Genomic DNA, 16,215 nt, shown 5'->3' with positions numbered 1-16,215 from the left:
TGTACCCGGAATTCCATGTAAATTGGCCACCCAGTAATTGTATTGTGGGCAACTCATGAGCAATTAATGACCTGCATATAAAGTTCACTGTTTCCATTCCCCATCTGTTAACGCTACACTCCGGTATTTGCGTCGTTTTGACAATATCCGTTTCGGAATATTAAGTCCATTTTACAGAAACAATCATAAATACACTATTTTTTCTCTCTGTCAACAGAACTGGGATGGGAGCTGTGCACTTTCAACAAATATTTAGAAAAGCAATTTTCGGTTTGAAGGATTGTCTTGCGTTGGAGATAAAATCCGGTTAGAAACGCATATATTTGGCAGTACATGCAAAAGAAGCAGGGTATTTGCAGTACTTTCCAAAACTCTTCCATTGCTGTCTGTAGTTAGCGCCGGATAGTCCTGCTGTCGCAGTATAAGTAAACACTGCCCTTCTCAGTTTGGTAAGTATACGCATGCGATATGGTGAATTTAAATAAACTAGTCTACATGAAAACGGATCAACACAAACTTCATTGGACCTGTTGCACGGTATGGTGTATACAATGTGACTGTTGTTAGAGATTGAACAAATTGCACAGTAGGCCTATGGTTTAAACACTCTAACTGTTCGTGGAGATTGGGCACGTTACACGGTATGGTGTATACACTGTGACTGTTGATGGAGCTTGGGCACTTGATAGGGTATGGTGTATACTCTGTAACTGTTGACGGAGATTGGGCACGTTACATAGTATGGTGTATACACTAACTGTTGATGGAGATTGGGCACGTTACACGGTATGGTGTATACACTGTGACTGTTGATGGAGATTGGGCACGTTACATGGTATGGTGTATACACTGTAACTGTTGATGGAGATTGGGCACGTTACATGGTATGGTGTGTACACTGTGACTGTTGATGGAGATTGGGCACGTTACATGGTATGGTGTATACACTGTAACTGTTGATGAAGAAACACTATAACTACTGTTAAAGTAATGAGTGGATATTATGAGAGTGAGGAGTGAAAATTAAGACATTTAATTTATCTGAGTCAATCAGAGCTCCGATATACTGAGGATAAGCTGAGAATGTACAGTGTAAATTGTTGTAAGCATAACTCAGAACACGACTAGTAAATGGGCCACGTAGAAGATCATTTCCCTATATTCCAACACATGTAGGTAATATCAATGTAAAAGGAAACACCACAGAGGGTAAAACTAGAGCAGCAGAGTGATAATTGGCAAATGGTCAAATGTTACATTCCAACTGTTCATGTGAATGCTTACAACGTAGTAAAAGCCCTTAACACCAAGGGCTCACCTTATAGGTAAAACAAAGTAAAAACAAGAAATATTGTTACTACAAAACTGGGTGGCATCTAGTGGGGCATTCGTACATCAATCTACAGTTGCGCTTTGTTTGTATTTGTTCATGTACCCAGCGTCCAATATGTGCATCCAATAGCCACACTATTTGATTTATTTATTGGATTGTTTATTAAAGTTATGCTCTAGAATTTTCCCCTATGTAATGGCGGTCAGATATGAACAGCATATTGGTGCTATACAAACTGCTTAGTCTTCAACGACCGTTAGAGCGCGCTAACGGTCACACAAGCGTTGTTGACCGATTGTTGTCAATATGCCCGACAAGTCCTGAGAGTGCAGGAATCCGCAAAGTACCTGTCCTCGCCATACAAAATACTTGTTCTTACCTTGTTTAACGCCATGCTCATACTGGGTTTTGATATTTCATCAGCGGCATGTGTGTGTTCAATGTTACCTGAAATAACAAATGAATTTTATTATTCCAACCTGTTTGAGCTGTCTCAATCCATGAATAATTTTAGATTTTCTATCTTTAGGTTGATACATTCTACCACAGCTAGTTAGCGCGACCGTAATGTGTAATACATGATTATATTTAACACGATACGGCTGCATCGTACGAGTAACGTGTGATTTTAAGGGCACCAAAACCTACGCCATTTAGGTCTAGGTAAATCCACATTTTGAAAAATAAATCATGAGGTCACAGTCTCACATAAAGATTTTTTTAAATATAAACAGACTTTTTGACCAGAGGTAGTAACACAAATGAAAGGGGAAACACGCTAAGAATGCCGCGTCCGTGGTATACTTCTAGGCCTGTATATGCATGCTGATATAAGTCGGTGACATGGCATCGTCCCTTCTTTCACAAATATGTACAGTATGTACTTTTGGTAGTCTGGATAGGTTTGTGTACGTCTGGTAATGGGGATAGGTATGTGTACGTCTGGTAATGGGGATAGGTATATGCACGTCTGGTAATGGGGATATGTATGTGTACGTCTGGTAATGGGGATAGTTATGTGCACGTCTGGTAATGGGATATGTATGTGTACGTTTGGTAATGGGGATAAGTGATGTGTACATCTGGTGATGGGGATAGGTATGTGTACGTCTGGTAATGGGGATAGGTATATGCACGTCTGGTAATGGGGATAGGTATGTGTACGTCTGGTAATGGGGATAAGTGATGTGTACGTCCAGTGATGGGGATAGGTATGTGTACGTCTGGTAATGGGGATAGTTATGTGCACGTGTGGTAATGGGGATGGGTATGTGCACGTCTGGTAATGGGGATATGTATGTGTACGTCTGGTAATGGGGATAGGAATGTGCACGTCTGGTAATGGGGATAGTTATGTGCACGTCTGGCAATGGGGATGGGTATGTGTACGTCTGGTAATGGGATATGTATGTGTATTTCTGTTAATGGGGATATGTATGTACTTCTGGTAGTCTGGATAAGTATGTGATCTTCTATTAATGGGGATATAGATGTACTTCTGGTTTTGGGATATATATGTAGGCATTGGGGATATGTATGTATGTACTTCTAGTGTATGTAGGCATTGGGGATATGTATGTATGTACTTCTAGTGTATGTAGGCATTGGGGATATGTATGTATGTACTTCTAGTGTGAGGTGTACTATGTGCTATAATAGTGAATGGAGGAAGTCATGGCTCCCATGAATGGGACGCATGTCGTTGTCAATGTACTGTTGTCATGGGCTCAAGGAAGCACAACTGTATACACATGTAGGCCTACATGTAAATATAGTTAAACACCCTTCCATGCATACCACTGACATTCATATACCGGCATAAGGTAAATGCAGCAGAACTGGGACCATTGGTTGCAAATTTCACTGTCAGCTAATTGGCATGATTGGCCATAAACCTAGTTCTGTCCTGTATTTGTTTTAGTGTAATTAGTGAGGTCGGCAGTGCAAAACGTGTCGCTGTCGAATTGTTGAATTCCATGCACTGACAATGGAGAGAGATTTAACAAAGGTCAAATATACGCACGTAATTACCAGTTTTATTAATTAGGAAAACGCTTGGTATAAACTATAAAACACATCAACACGGAGCGTAGATCCAGAGCAACGATGAAATCCGGCCTCCTGTCAATTTACCCCATCCAGTTATGGTTTATTGTAACTGTTCATGGCTCAGTTGATTAGCGCGCTAGCGCAGCGTTATGACCCAAAAGCCTCTCACCAATGTGTTCGCTGTGAATTCAAGTCCAGTTCATGCTGGCTTCCTCTCCGGCCGTAAGTGGGAAGGCCTTCAGTAACCTGCGGATGGATGTGGGTTTTCCCCGGGCTCTGCCCGGTTTCCTCCCACTATATTGCTGGCCACCGTCGTATAAGTGAAATATTCTTGAGTCAGCGTAAAGCACCAAGCAAATAAATAACGGTTCATGTAAAGGCTAAGATAGTAACAACTTACAGGCCTACCCGTCACCCACCTGGCACAGTGACGAGTGATAGTTTGCATATAGTCCCACTAACGCGACGGTAGTAACGGGTGTGAGTAGAGAAAACTTAGGAAAACTCAGGGGGAATCACCTCACCATTCGCCCAAGAGCTTGACGTGAAATTTACGCTCATACAAGTTCATGAAAAAGAGTCTTTCTGATAAAATTGGTTTCAAAGAAACGGAAATACAACCTCTATATGTGGGAATCAGCCTTAACATTGTCAGAGTTTCAGCTGCCGCTCGCCATTGTCGCTAATTTGTGAATATTTTATAAGCCAGGCGATATTTGCTACAATCTGACTAATAATTTGGTGAATATTTTAAAAATTTGCTTCATGACAGACGAGGGATAAACCTATAAATTCTCCACCGATAGCATATGTCTGAGATGTACTTCAACAACCCCAGGTTTAATGTGTTAATACGTTATGGATTGCTTATACGCCCTGTTTATGTGCTTATATAATAGCCCCCCCCCCCCCCCCCCCGCCCGATTCACAAGAAAGAATTCTTTGTCCTCCCTGGATCGAGAGCCTCTCTCTTCTTTTCACAGAATGTCACTAAGTATGTATAACTTAATCCCATAGTCACGAACTTGCGCCTGTCGCCTCAAACGAAGGCATGTGCCCGGGGTATAAACACGCAGGTTTTAAAACAACTTCCGGGTGTCTATGACGGGTTTACTTGTGTAAATTTACGTATGGCCACATCAGTTCATTTATGAATTGAGAATATAATGAGTCCCTACTGTCGTAGTGTACGTACTGACCTAATCTTGATTTAAGTGAAAAGAAATACAGACAAAGCTCAAAACAAAATTAGAATACATGAAAATCATTAAAATTCCTTGGCATATTTAAAACGCAGAGCAAAAAATTAGTTACAGGGCTTTTGAGCACAAAACAGTTACACAGCGGTGAACAGTCCCATACTTTACGCACATACTGTAGTGTATGTCATATGAAACTTTGTTGTCAATGTACTGTGACAGAGTCATTTTGGTTTTTTTTTCTGTTTATACTCGTTATTCATATAATGGACATCCTCTGTCATGCTATGACGCGCTTGGGATGTCATGTTATGATGCTGTTTGTATGACGTCACTCCTCGCCTCTCTGTCTACAGCTATCCTGAAAGTATGGTGATTGGGGATAACATCATTGGGTTTAACTTTTGTGATTGGGGATAACATGATTAGCTTTTGATTGATTCAAGTTAACCGTATACTGACGAGTATTTGACTTTCATGACCCTGGTCGCCAGGTTTTAGGATCGATCATGGTGTACGTGGTTAAGAACTCTACGTGTATATGCAAGAATTATAAAACATTAATTAAATTAACATATTTATATTCATTGAAAATAAAAGTATACATACGAAAAACAATATAGGCCTACCTCGCCATCTCGCAACAACACCATTTATACAGTTGGTCATAGGATAATTTCACAGGGTGAATGCAAGTTATTGATTGAAAAAACTAGCGTGTCCCTTTGTAAGAGTCTTAAATTCTGCCGTCAGTATAAACTCTTAAATTTTGGGAAATATGAACAGAGCCTATAGGATCTCTGATGACTCATGTTAAATAGCTTCATCTGATTCCGATTAGTCGGGTTTATAACGCTGACACGGTGTCATATATTTGACATGGGAATTATATGGAATATTATACCAGGGATATCAGCTGTCTCTGCATCATGGAAAACTGCTGACTGCTTGCCTCTTACATGTTGTCAATCTTGTATTTACCATTTACTGCGCAGATACTTATTTCTTACATATAGCTTTTAGGAAGTACTGTCACAATAACTTACAGAAACAAGACGATACATGCATGTACTAAAGTGACATGCACGACTTTCTTAAATTAAACTAGGAAGAAATATATTTGGAAATGGTGAATTGTTTTTTGGTTTTTATTTTTGACACGGAAGCTTAATGCGTAGAGATTATGGAGTATATAAAAGAGTTTGGACCGGAATCCAAATCAAGGAGTAAAGCTTGATTTTTGTTGTGACATGTCCATGCCAAAGTGGAAATCAATTTGGATTGCAGTGTGAGTATGTTTATCTGTGTTTTTCTACCCTGCTGTTGGCGCTTTCCACTGAATATTGTAAATTGCGCTTTTGTCCACCGACTAAAGTTAACTCGGTTAAAGGTCCCAAAAATGAGCACCATTGTACGATGCAGAGAAAAACGTGTCGGTTTTGTCAGCTGGTAAATAGAGCTGGGTGTGCCGTGCGTATAATATACATCGCCTTATCGTATAGGCTCTAGACATATACATGTATGTTTTTATTCAGATACATATATCATTCATAAATATAATACAACAGTGACCAGTGATAGTCATACATCTAACAGTACAGTAATGGTCGCCTATTCTCAGCCTTAATTTCCTTTTTCATACAGTGTTTTCTGGGGTCTTATATCCTTTGATATCCTGCTGTATCTATGTATTATATTTTCATCTATGTGTATAAATTTGTATCTATGTGATATCTCTGCATCTATATGTATGTATCTATGTGATATTTGTTGATCTATGTGTATGAGTTTGTCTATGTGATATCTTGTTTTTTTGTTTATGTGTCTATGTATATGTGATATCCTCCATTTGCATCTACACTGTATGGTAATAATGAGACAAATCCAGAATTTTGATGTTTACGAATGGCAAGGTTTTTTTTTTTATATATATAACGGTATTTGTGATCATTTGGCCTGAAGCCGAGATCGTTTCGTGATACCGTATACGGATGTTGCGGTTGACAGTATACCATGTAACAACCACATTTATTTTGCAACTATGAAATAGCATCGTGTAAGACAAAAAAACTTGCAGTTTAAATAAGCTGGCTGGGGAATATGCTGAGCCAAAGAGACCTGTTCAAATCGACAGTGCTTCGATTCATAACCTGGTAACAAACTTCATGTTTCTGACCTTATTCAACATTCAGCTTGTGACCTAGGCCTACAAATCGGCTCATGTTCTACCGTCTACACAACTTGTTATATCCGACCTGGGTCAAATCTAGATGAGGCAATCAGATTTTACATCGAACCAGACCTCAATTACTTAGGCCTACGATTTCTCATTGGATGTTGAAGTTGATGGAACAGTGTTTGAATCGAAAGTGATTCATGTGTACTTAACTGAAGAGAGACACTTTTAAAAACCGCATCTCTGTGAACAAGTCATTTAATCTCCTACTGTATATTAAAAAAAAATACAATGTGCATACATAATTCACAATAGCTCTAGAGTACTGCCTCGGTTTAATTTCCTTCAGGTTGTTGTGTAAACATTTATTGTTTTATATTTCAATTGGGGCTTAACGTGATGGTAAGGTCAGGTTTTTATGGTGAATACTTGTAAACCATCAGATTGGTAAATATGAGCTTTCGGGTACAAGGACAAAAAGCAAATATGACCATTCAACAGTTTGTTTGGACATCAGCATTGTCTGTTTAGGTCAAAACTTTCCGGCAGTCAAGGAAATGAAAAGTACATGTCTACACAGATATATCAGTATTATCAGATATTTATCGAGGCAAATCAATAACGATGAAGTTTAACTTTAACTGGTGATTGGGGATAACATGATTGGTTTTAACTTTGGTGATTGGGGATAACATAATTGGCTTTAACTTTGGTGATTGGGCCTAACATGATTGGCTTTAACTTTGGTGATTGGGCCTAACATGATTGGGTTTACCTTTGCGTAGGTGCGTAATAATGTCATTGTGTATGTTTGTATGTATGTGTGTATGTCATTATGTATACATGTATGTGGTTTAACGTCGTACTTAACAATTTTCCAGTCATATGACGACTTGGAGTCATTAGGTGTGTGTACATATATTGTAAGAAGGTGAGTCCATGCCGCTAAAGTGTTACTGTTAATGTCGTCACTGAAGTATCATGTCGAAGATACAAGACATGGCACCTCACCCAGTCACATTATACTGGGTTGACACTGGGTTGCCAACCAGTCCTGTTTCCTTGCTCTAACCTCAGGGTGTTGGGAGGTAAACAAGGCATCAACAAATCCAGTTTTTATTTACAAGTTTATTTATTTAAATGCAAGTCTTTGGTAGAACTCGGGTAGAACCAGGTTTTCATCGACCACTGCACTTGTATAACCATGCAGGTTATGGGCTTTCTTTTAAAATCTAAAACACGGCATGTATGGTATACAGAAATATATGTTTTCGTTGTGCATCACTTCGCACCTGCTCGATTTGGTAAGATAAAAATCCAGTTAAAAACAACAACATTAGAATCGTGAAAGATACACATAAGAAACTGTCGTTTTGCATACTGTGTATATGTATGGTAAAGAGATATTCCTTTTAAGAGATGTCGAATGTGGGATATTACTGAATTACTACATTTCTTATTGGTGGCACAATAAAAATTCCGCAATTTCAAACAGGTATTTGTTTTTGGTCAAACTGGCGGGTTTTATTCAGCTAATAATATATCTTTTTTGGTGCACGGTATAAAAATAATGCCTGTATGCAAAACATAGATCCACGTACGAAACGTACAAATTACTGGTAATCAATCTGTTTACACATTAAACAGACGCATTCACCAGACAGGCGAGCATCGCATAAAACGACATTTTCAGTTGACTCGATTCTTGATGTAAGCCACTATATGTTTTCTATAATTTAACACACGGACTACAAACATCGGATTAACACGATATAACCGTACTTAACGTTTATTTACCATCTAAAATTATATCCACATTTAGAGTGAATGCGTTAACTTTGTAATTGTCTTATACCTTATGGTCTGCCAGCAACCTGCGGATGGTCGTGGGTTTCCCCCGGGCTGTGCCCGGTTTCCACCCACCATAATGCTGGCCGCCGTCGTATAAGTGAAATATTCTTGAGTACGGCGTAAAACACCAATCAAAAAAAAAAAAAATCTTATACCTTATAATTCATATATTCATAATACACATTCAAAGTTTAATGCCAGGATTCTTTGGATATATTCAGTTACATCTTATCATGATATGTCGACTTTCTTGTTAATTACGGCATTATCACAGATGTAAATCTGATCGCCAAGTCCGCAATCAGTATACCTTTCGTACATCATGAATGGGCAATCCAAGTCGATAGCCACAAGATGCATTTCCCCCAAAAAACTTAACACACCAGTTTCCAAAGGTGTGTGTAAGAAATGATATATTAAATAGTAATTAAAGCTGTTAACATGTAAGAGAGAGATAGAGAGAGAAGAAGACGTCAACAGTTCTCAATGATGCAAGAAAGCAGGTATTTTATAATTGGAATTGGTCTAGCGATTATTCTGAAATGTCCGTTTTGATTGACGGCTTGTGTACGAATGTCGTTTTGACGCCTAGATTTTCTAACTGAAATTGCTGCAAATTGTCCTCGTTGTAGCCACTGATTGGTAATAGGCCAGATGAGGTCGATCTTGCTGGTTTGGCTGTAGACTTAAAGCAGATGTCTGTCAGGAAGGGGCGGTTTGCTCACTTCACAGTGGCATTTCCGAACGCACACTTTACCACTTTCGTATAAAGGAAGCTACTTGGGAACGGGACACTAAAATTGTAACTAAAATCAATACATTTATTTCCGTACAATTAGAATATATGACGTGAAAATGTGACAAAAAAAGACATTTCATTTGCAAACATTATAAATGTATTAACCCTTCATATCCACGGAAAATGCTAAAATTCCCCACACTGAATTTATTATATACGCAGAGAGAGAGAGAGAGAAAAGCGCGGTAAAGCTTTTCCAGAATAGGGGAAACCGCTCCATGGCAGGAAGCAAGCTATCTGCTGTTGTTGTCATATCGGTATGTATTTTTTGTACCTCTGTTTCAAACCCCGTTTCCAAAAGCACAATAAATAATCTATAGAAAGGATTATATATATATATCGTCTTAACTATACCATATAAAGGCTATATTTATCTACGACAAGCCTTAGAAGCATACTTGCTTAAATGTAACCTATCCTGTCTTACAAATAGCTAAATATATTCTTAAGGATGGTTTACACCACCAGTAAGATTACACCAACCAGATCACTAAAGTATTCAGTACATTGACTACCACAGCTGCCCAATAAGTTGAAAGAGCTCATGCTGGTTTCTTCTCCAACCGTAAGTGGGAAGGTCTGGCGGCAACCTGCTGATGGTCGTGGGTTTCCCCCGGGCTCTGTCCGATTTCCTCCCACCATAACGATGGCCGCCGTCGTATAAGTGAAATATTCTTGAGTACGGCTTAAAACACCAATCAAATAAATAAATAAAGTTGAAAGCGTTGCATAAATAAAGTAATTTTTTCTTAGGCGAAATAGGGGGCCTCCGTGGCTCAGTCGGTTAGCGCGCTAGCGCAGCGTAATGACCCAGGAGCCTCTCACCAATGCGGTCGCTGTGAGTTCAAGTCCAGCTCATGCTGGCTTCCTCTCCGGCCGTAAGTGGGAAGGTCTGTCTGCAACCTGCGGATGGTCGTGGGTTTCCCCCGGGCTCTGCCAGGTTTCCACCCACCATAATGCTGGCCGCCGTCGTATAAGTGAAATATTCTTGAGTACGGCGTAAAACACCAATCAAATAAATAAATAAAAATAAATCTCAGGCGAAATACATCGACCATTTAAGGAATTATGTAAAATGTAAATTGGACAATAATCCGTTTATGTCAATCTGTTTTGTAAAGCAGTGTATATAAAGAGCTCTCCAGATTACCTGTCTCTTATGAATATGTTTTCAGATATGTTTTGTGATCTTTGTGAGTAAAAGTGAAAGTGGTCATTGTAACTCAGGTCAGACTGTCCATATCTTACCAAATGGTAGTGCCCGTTGTTGTATACCATGGCCATATACCTGTCCCATAAGTAAGTATAACCTTCACCCGCAAGTAAGTATAGCCTTTACCCACAAGTAAGTCTAACCTTTACCCACAAGTAAGTCTAACCTTTACCCACAAGTAAGTTTAACCTTTACCCACAAGAAAGTCTAACCTTTACCCACAAGTAAGTCTAACCTTTACCCACAAGATCGACGCACCAATAAAACAATGCAATATAAACGACTACAACATAGAGAGTAAAACCAGAGCAGCGATGACAGTGTGATAGTTGGCAAATAACCACACTTAACCGGTGAAACACCTTTTGTAATTTTACCTAAATTAGGATTTAAGTCTGCAGCAACCTGCGGATGGTCTTGGGTTTCCCTCGGGCTCTTCCCGGTTTCCTCCAACCATAACTCTGGCCGCCGTCGTATAAGTGAAATATTCTTGAGTACGGGGTAAAACACCAATCAAATAATTAAAAAAAAAATAAATAAAAAAAAATAAATAAATAAATAAGAGTTTTATTCTAGCTGTTCATATAAATACCATCAACTTACACATCCAATATCACCATGACTTATGCACAATTAGGTAAAAAAATGCATGTATGTATTGTATGTTAAATGTGATGACAAAACAGCATTTTGAGTATTTCTATACCAGTGACATCTAATAAATTGCAATTAGCATCACTGCAATTTTTTTTTAACTAATTCTGCTTAAGCCACGGTGCTAGGGGGCATATAATTTGCTACTATTTAAGCATTTACATGAAATAAAACTCTAACTGACAAAAGGCTCTAATTTCCGGTTACATGTGACCATTTGTCAGATATCACACTGTCGTCACTGTTCTGGATTTACTCTCTATATGCTGTACTTCTATAATTATCATATTAGGAATCGTGACCAATGAAAGTGACCCCTGTTTGAATCTAGGGCCGTCTGTTTCGGCTCTGTTACTTACTTGTTTGTTACGTATAGGCTATACCTGGCGAAGAGCGTGTGCTTTTACTGAATTCCACCCAGTTTGTCCACCCTTGAACTTGAGCTGTATTCCTCAGTACAGCTCAACCGCAGACAAATGCATGAGGCAAAAGTAAACGTAAAGACTGATGACACCCGAGAAGAAAAAATATCGTGTGAGAATGCCATACTCACGGGTATGCTGTTTAGTATTTAACACTCTCAAAGGAGATCACGAGTTCAAATCCTGGTAATGTTCGGTCGGCTTCGGTTTTCGATTAGAAAGGTTGTCATGCGGATTGTTTCCCTAATGTTCACTCGGTTACCGTCGCCACAAGTCTGAGACGTCCTAATTTGTAATTCTATCTGAATAAAAAACAAAACAAAACAAAACAAAAAAAAAAACCCCAAAACCCCCCAAAAAACAATTCATTGTGGCCATCTATGAAAAGCCCGTGACCTCAAAACCGACATTCACACCAACAGTTCAGATATAAGGTAACCAGTCAAAAAAAGTTTTTAAACGTTTTTTGGGTTTGCTCTCTGCACAGATTACCCTTACACGATTTGTGACAAAGATGGCGGCCCGGATGTCTGCAGGAAATGTCCTTCAGGCTCCATTCAACCGAATCTTTCCAACTCAACCCATCCGAAAAGTTGTTTCAAAAACAGGCCGATATGTAGTGAAGGTATACATCAATACATTAATCGATTAATCGGTTTAAAGAAAGTAAGGTTAGAAAAGCGGTTAAGGATATTACATGGAATGACACACATCCTATTCCTGAGCTTTCTCATACATACTTTGCATATAGATTACTTGTAACCGAGAACCGTTCTGGAGTTTTTTAGAAACAGGGACAACTTATTTTGTACAATTGTTGAAATGTTTCAAACCATTCTAGCGCTAATATTTTCAAACATCGAACAGATGTAAAGAAAGCCTATTGATGTTACTTTCTGTATAGAAAGATTTTATAAGAAATAAATTTACCGTCCATTTCTCAAAAATTTATTGCGATTTGGATGTCTTGGAGTAGGTTGTGGGCTGACATCTTAGTATCTTCAAACTCTGTTCCAGACAAAGTTCCACTGAACCGGGTGGAAATGCTCAGGGGTGTGAGACCATCCTGCATCTGTGACAGAGCAAACAATTACTTCCCTATAATGGGTGGCATTGGATGTGACTTCAAACCGCGGGGTTGTCCAAAAGGAAAGGAACTACAGGTGAATGGTAAGGATTGGACATCGAACAAATCTTTTTGTCTCCTTAGAGATAATGCTGATGAACATGCGAGGTGTAAAATTGGTAAATTTATTTATTTGTTGATTTGAATGTTGTTTAACGCCAAGTTGTTGTTTGCTCAAGAATTTTAGTCTAAAATTTAATCTAAATTAAATCTCTTCGTTATCCCGGAGTTAGTTGTCTGCTAATCTTGGAATTGTTTGCCATCCTAAACCTTTTATACTGGTACAAACTTTCTTCATTACATTTTTTTGTTTAATCACACCTTTTTCTCCTTTTGTCTGCACTTTCTTTTCACAAACACCCTGTTTCCCACTTCGATCGTATCACCCTGTCGTTTCCTTCAGCCACATTGCGCCTACCTTAGACAATTCATTGTTGCACTAAACCCACGACAACCTTTCTTGTTTCTGCTGTGTTTTCTTCATTTATTAGACTAGTATTTTAGCGCCGCTTGGCGGAGGTCTGGTTTATATGGATGGGTGAAACAAGTGAGTCAGGTGCATTTCCTTTGCCAAGTACCTGACAAACATCTACAGTTATAGTCGGCGCCACATTACCGAGAACTTACCGGTGTAAGGACCTGATGTTTATTTTCTTCAAACTGAGACATGTTTCCTCGTTTCGCTAGATAATCATCGTAAATATTCATCATTGTCATTACAGTCAGATCAATCAACAAGGTAAACTATGATTTATAAGCTATTGTTGTCTACACTTTTATTATTTTAGGAACTTGTGGAGAATGTCTTTTGGGAACTTACAAAGATTGGGGTGGCTTCGGCTTGTGTAAGCCTTGGACCAAGTATGAAATCCCGTTTTATAATCACGGTATTTTAAATGAACTCTATTAACGCAACCTGTTCCCCTAAAACGAGCGATTCCTTTGCTTCGTGACTTTAGATATGAGACTGCCAAGAATCAAACGAAGGCACTATATTTTGCACCTCCGACCGGTTGACTAGAAACATCCTGAACGCATGCAAACTTTTTGTGACGTGAAAATACAAATGTTACATAGAATTACCAGAATGAAGGCAGCATAGTTTTAATTGAGTGACTCAAGATAATTAACACCAGACCAAGTTTTGAAAAAATACACTGGACCAACATTTTACTAGTATTAAATGGTACACTTTCTGAAGCTCTTCACACGAGTTTTGCAATAAATGTTGTTGAAACACACGTCATTTCGACATTAGAAACACATGGAAAGATACAATGTCTTTGCAAATTATCTTTCAGAAATACACTGAATATAGATATGGTTTTGATCGCTGAATTAAATCGAAGGAAACCCGCAAAAATTGTCTCCACTTTATCAGTGTTGGAAGGCATATCTGTTCAGGAAATGACCCCTTACGCAAATGCTCATTGTTCTCTTTCAGTTGTGAAAGTAAACGTCTTTCCTTGAAGCTAAATGGTACAACATCCACAGACGCCAAATGTGAGAAGCAGAGCAAAGTGATCTCCAAGCATGTAACGTCTGTAATGCCAATGAACAGGACATTAGGTGAGTGAGCTATGAAGGATGTAGTACGACACCTGAATACCAGCTTCTGATAAATATGGAGACGTTTGTCAATGTGTTTAGACGGAACTAAAAGATAATAAAAACACATACAATGACATACGTTTGTCAGCTGCGGTTATGGTGGCTTTAGGAAGACTGCTCCCTGTACACCTGGCGAAGGGCGGTGGTTTCTTCGGGCTATCCCCAGTTTCCTCAACCCATTTACTTGACGTACCGTCTTATAAGTGATATGTTCTAGCATATAAGCATTAATCTCCCGCTAAACTAACAAATAAAATTAATAACAAATAAAGAACATTCTAATTCTGGAACATTTATAGCTTCGAAATTGGAACGATTTTTCTCAGTCATTCTTGGGATACTGACGCCTTAATCGTGCGTGTGTTAAACTGGTTCTGTTTCTCAAAGATGTTACCAAAATGACACTATGGAGGGTATACCAGTACAGAACCACCAGTTAGCGTGTAACCCCACCCTTCACTTTGAGATAAACCAGTCAGAAACGTATAGGCCTACTGAATAATCTTTGTCATATTACAAAGATGAAATTTAGCTAAACCATAATAATTCATTTATTCTGTCTGGGTATATTGACTCGAGGGAAGACTAAGCAAGTAATTTTGCTTATGACTAGACCATTGAAGCTATGTTGGCTATGTATGCATGACAGTGGCCGGGCTTGTTGGACAACCAAATTCTCCAGGACAGCAGGTGGCTGGCTGTAGGGAAATGAACTCAGGATGAAAGTCATACTGTAACTGATTAATAAACATTTCTGACTAATGCAGAGCTGACTAGGATGGATGTTACATAACTTCATGATGTGTAAGCATATGCAGAAATATCACGAAACAAATAGTTATCCAACTTAATTTCAACCAAGGTATCAATTGCTGTAACCACAAGGGGCATGTCAACAGCCCATACATGTAGAACAAAAACAAGAGATCACAGCATAGAGTAAAATCAGAGCAATGCTAGTTGGCAAATGGACCGGTGTATTATACCGGTGAAATCCTGCTTCTTGTCAATGGGAAACTCGAGGACAAGCTACACAGCCGGTCCAAATGTTAGTAGAACACATCGTTTTCTTCTGTGACTTTGCAATATGTATGTACTTCATATATGTTTTATGAGCAAACGTGCACCGACAATTGTGACGTAATAAAGGAAAGGACAAATGAATTCAGATCTTTGGACCGCCTTGATACAGGCTGGAAGGAGTTTTACGATTGCCCATTTTAACTCATTCACGGATTTATTCCTACTGTTCATGAATATGCTTAAAAAGTAGTAACGTGTACGTCCCCCTGGCAGAATGGGTTAAGGAGAATTAGGTGTAAATTATGCTGTGATGTTACTTGTAATTTAGTGGTCACTGGTGGAGACTTTACTTTGGCTACAGCCAATTTCTAGGTGCTTACTTAAAAAAACAAGTTCTGAACTAAGGTATATACATGTAGCGGGTACATGTAGCGGGTACATGTAGCGGGTACATGTAGCGGGTACATGTAGCGTGCCTTAAGGTAATCCTGTGTCACCTAAAAGACTGATAGCACAAAAACCAATCCGATACTTACAATGACGACGCAAGTGTTGAAGGAACGATGCGTGTCTCACCAAGTACATGATCTCATCTAATGAGCTGATACACAATTTATCCAGTTCGGAGCTTACACACACAGGCCTAGCTGTAACCAGTACTAAAGGGTTGAAGACTAATGGGGTGATATCATGCAAAGATCAGTTTTAGTATTAGCTGAAAGGTTGATATCACAAAACTATGATAGTCACAGCCCATAC

At 38.9% G+C, this 16,215-nt stretch overlaps 1 protein-coding gene across 2 annotated transcripts; it reads left to right on the top strand.

Moving 5' to 3' along the window:
- Positions 1-396: 396 nt before the first annotated feature.
- On the top strand, positions 397-14,420 carry LOC135475935 (tumor necrosis factor receptor superfamily member 9-like). Of its 2 annotated transcripts, none has more exons than XM_064755900.1 (7): positions 397-449; positions 9,570-9,664; positions 10,583-10,706; positions 12,184-12,321; positions 12,714-12,866; positions 13,611-13,683; positions 14,267-14,420. In XM_064755900.1, the coding sequence occupies exons 2-7, from the start codon at positions 9,626-9,628 to the stop codon at positions 14,397-14,399; spliced, it is 660 nt and encodes a 219-aa protein (XP_064611970.1). In that variant the 5' UTR covers positions 397-449; positions 9,570-9,625; the 3' UTR covers positions 14,400-14,420. The 2 variants fall into 2 exon arrangements, with proteins under 2 accessions (XP_064611970.1, XP_064611971.1); XM_064755901.1 differs by lacking the exon at positions 397-449 and adding an exon at positions 5,834-5,869.
- The last annotated feature ends 1,795 nt before the right edge of the window (positions 14,421-16,215 follow it).

This window comes from Liolophura sinensis, chromosome 9 (genome assembly GCF_032854445.1).
Source record: "Liolophura sinensis isolate JHLJ2023 chromosome 9, CUHK_Ljap_v2, whole genome shotgun sequence".
NCBI lineage: Eukaryota > Metazoa > Mollusca > Polyplacophora > Chitonida > Chitonidae > Liolophura > Liolophura sinensis.
The sequence above is the reverse complement of the archived record's forward strand: the minus strand, read 5'-3'. Positions and strand labels throughout refer to the sequence as shown.

Excerpts from the sequence above, each read along its gene's own strand:
- LOC135475935 (XM_064755900.1), top strand. The coding sequence starts at position 9,626 with ATGGCAGGAAGCAAGCTATCTGCTGTTGTTGTCATATCG. Across the intron at positions 10,707-12,183 it reads GCCATATACCTGTCCCATAA|ATTACCCTTACACGATTTGT; the intron begins GTAAGTATAACC and ends CTCTCTGCACAG. Across the intron at positions 13,684-14,266 it reads TTGTGTAAGCCTTGGACCAA|TTGTGAAAGTAAACGTCTTT; the intron begins GTATGAAATCCC and ends GTTCTCTTTCAG.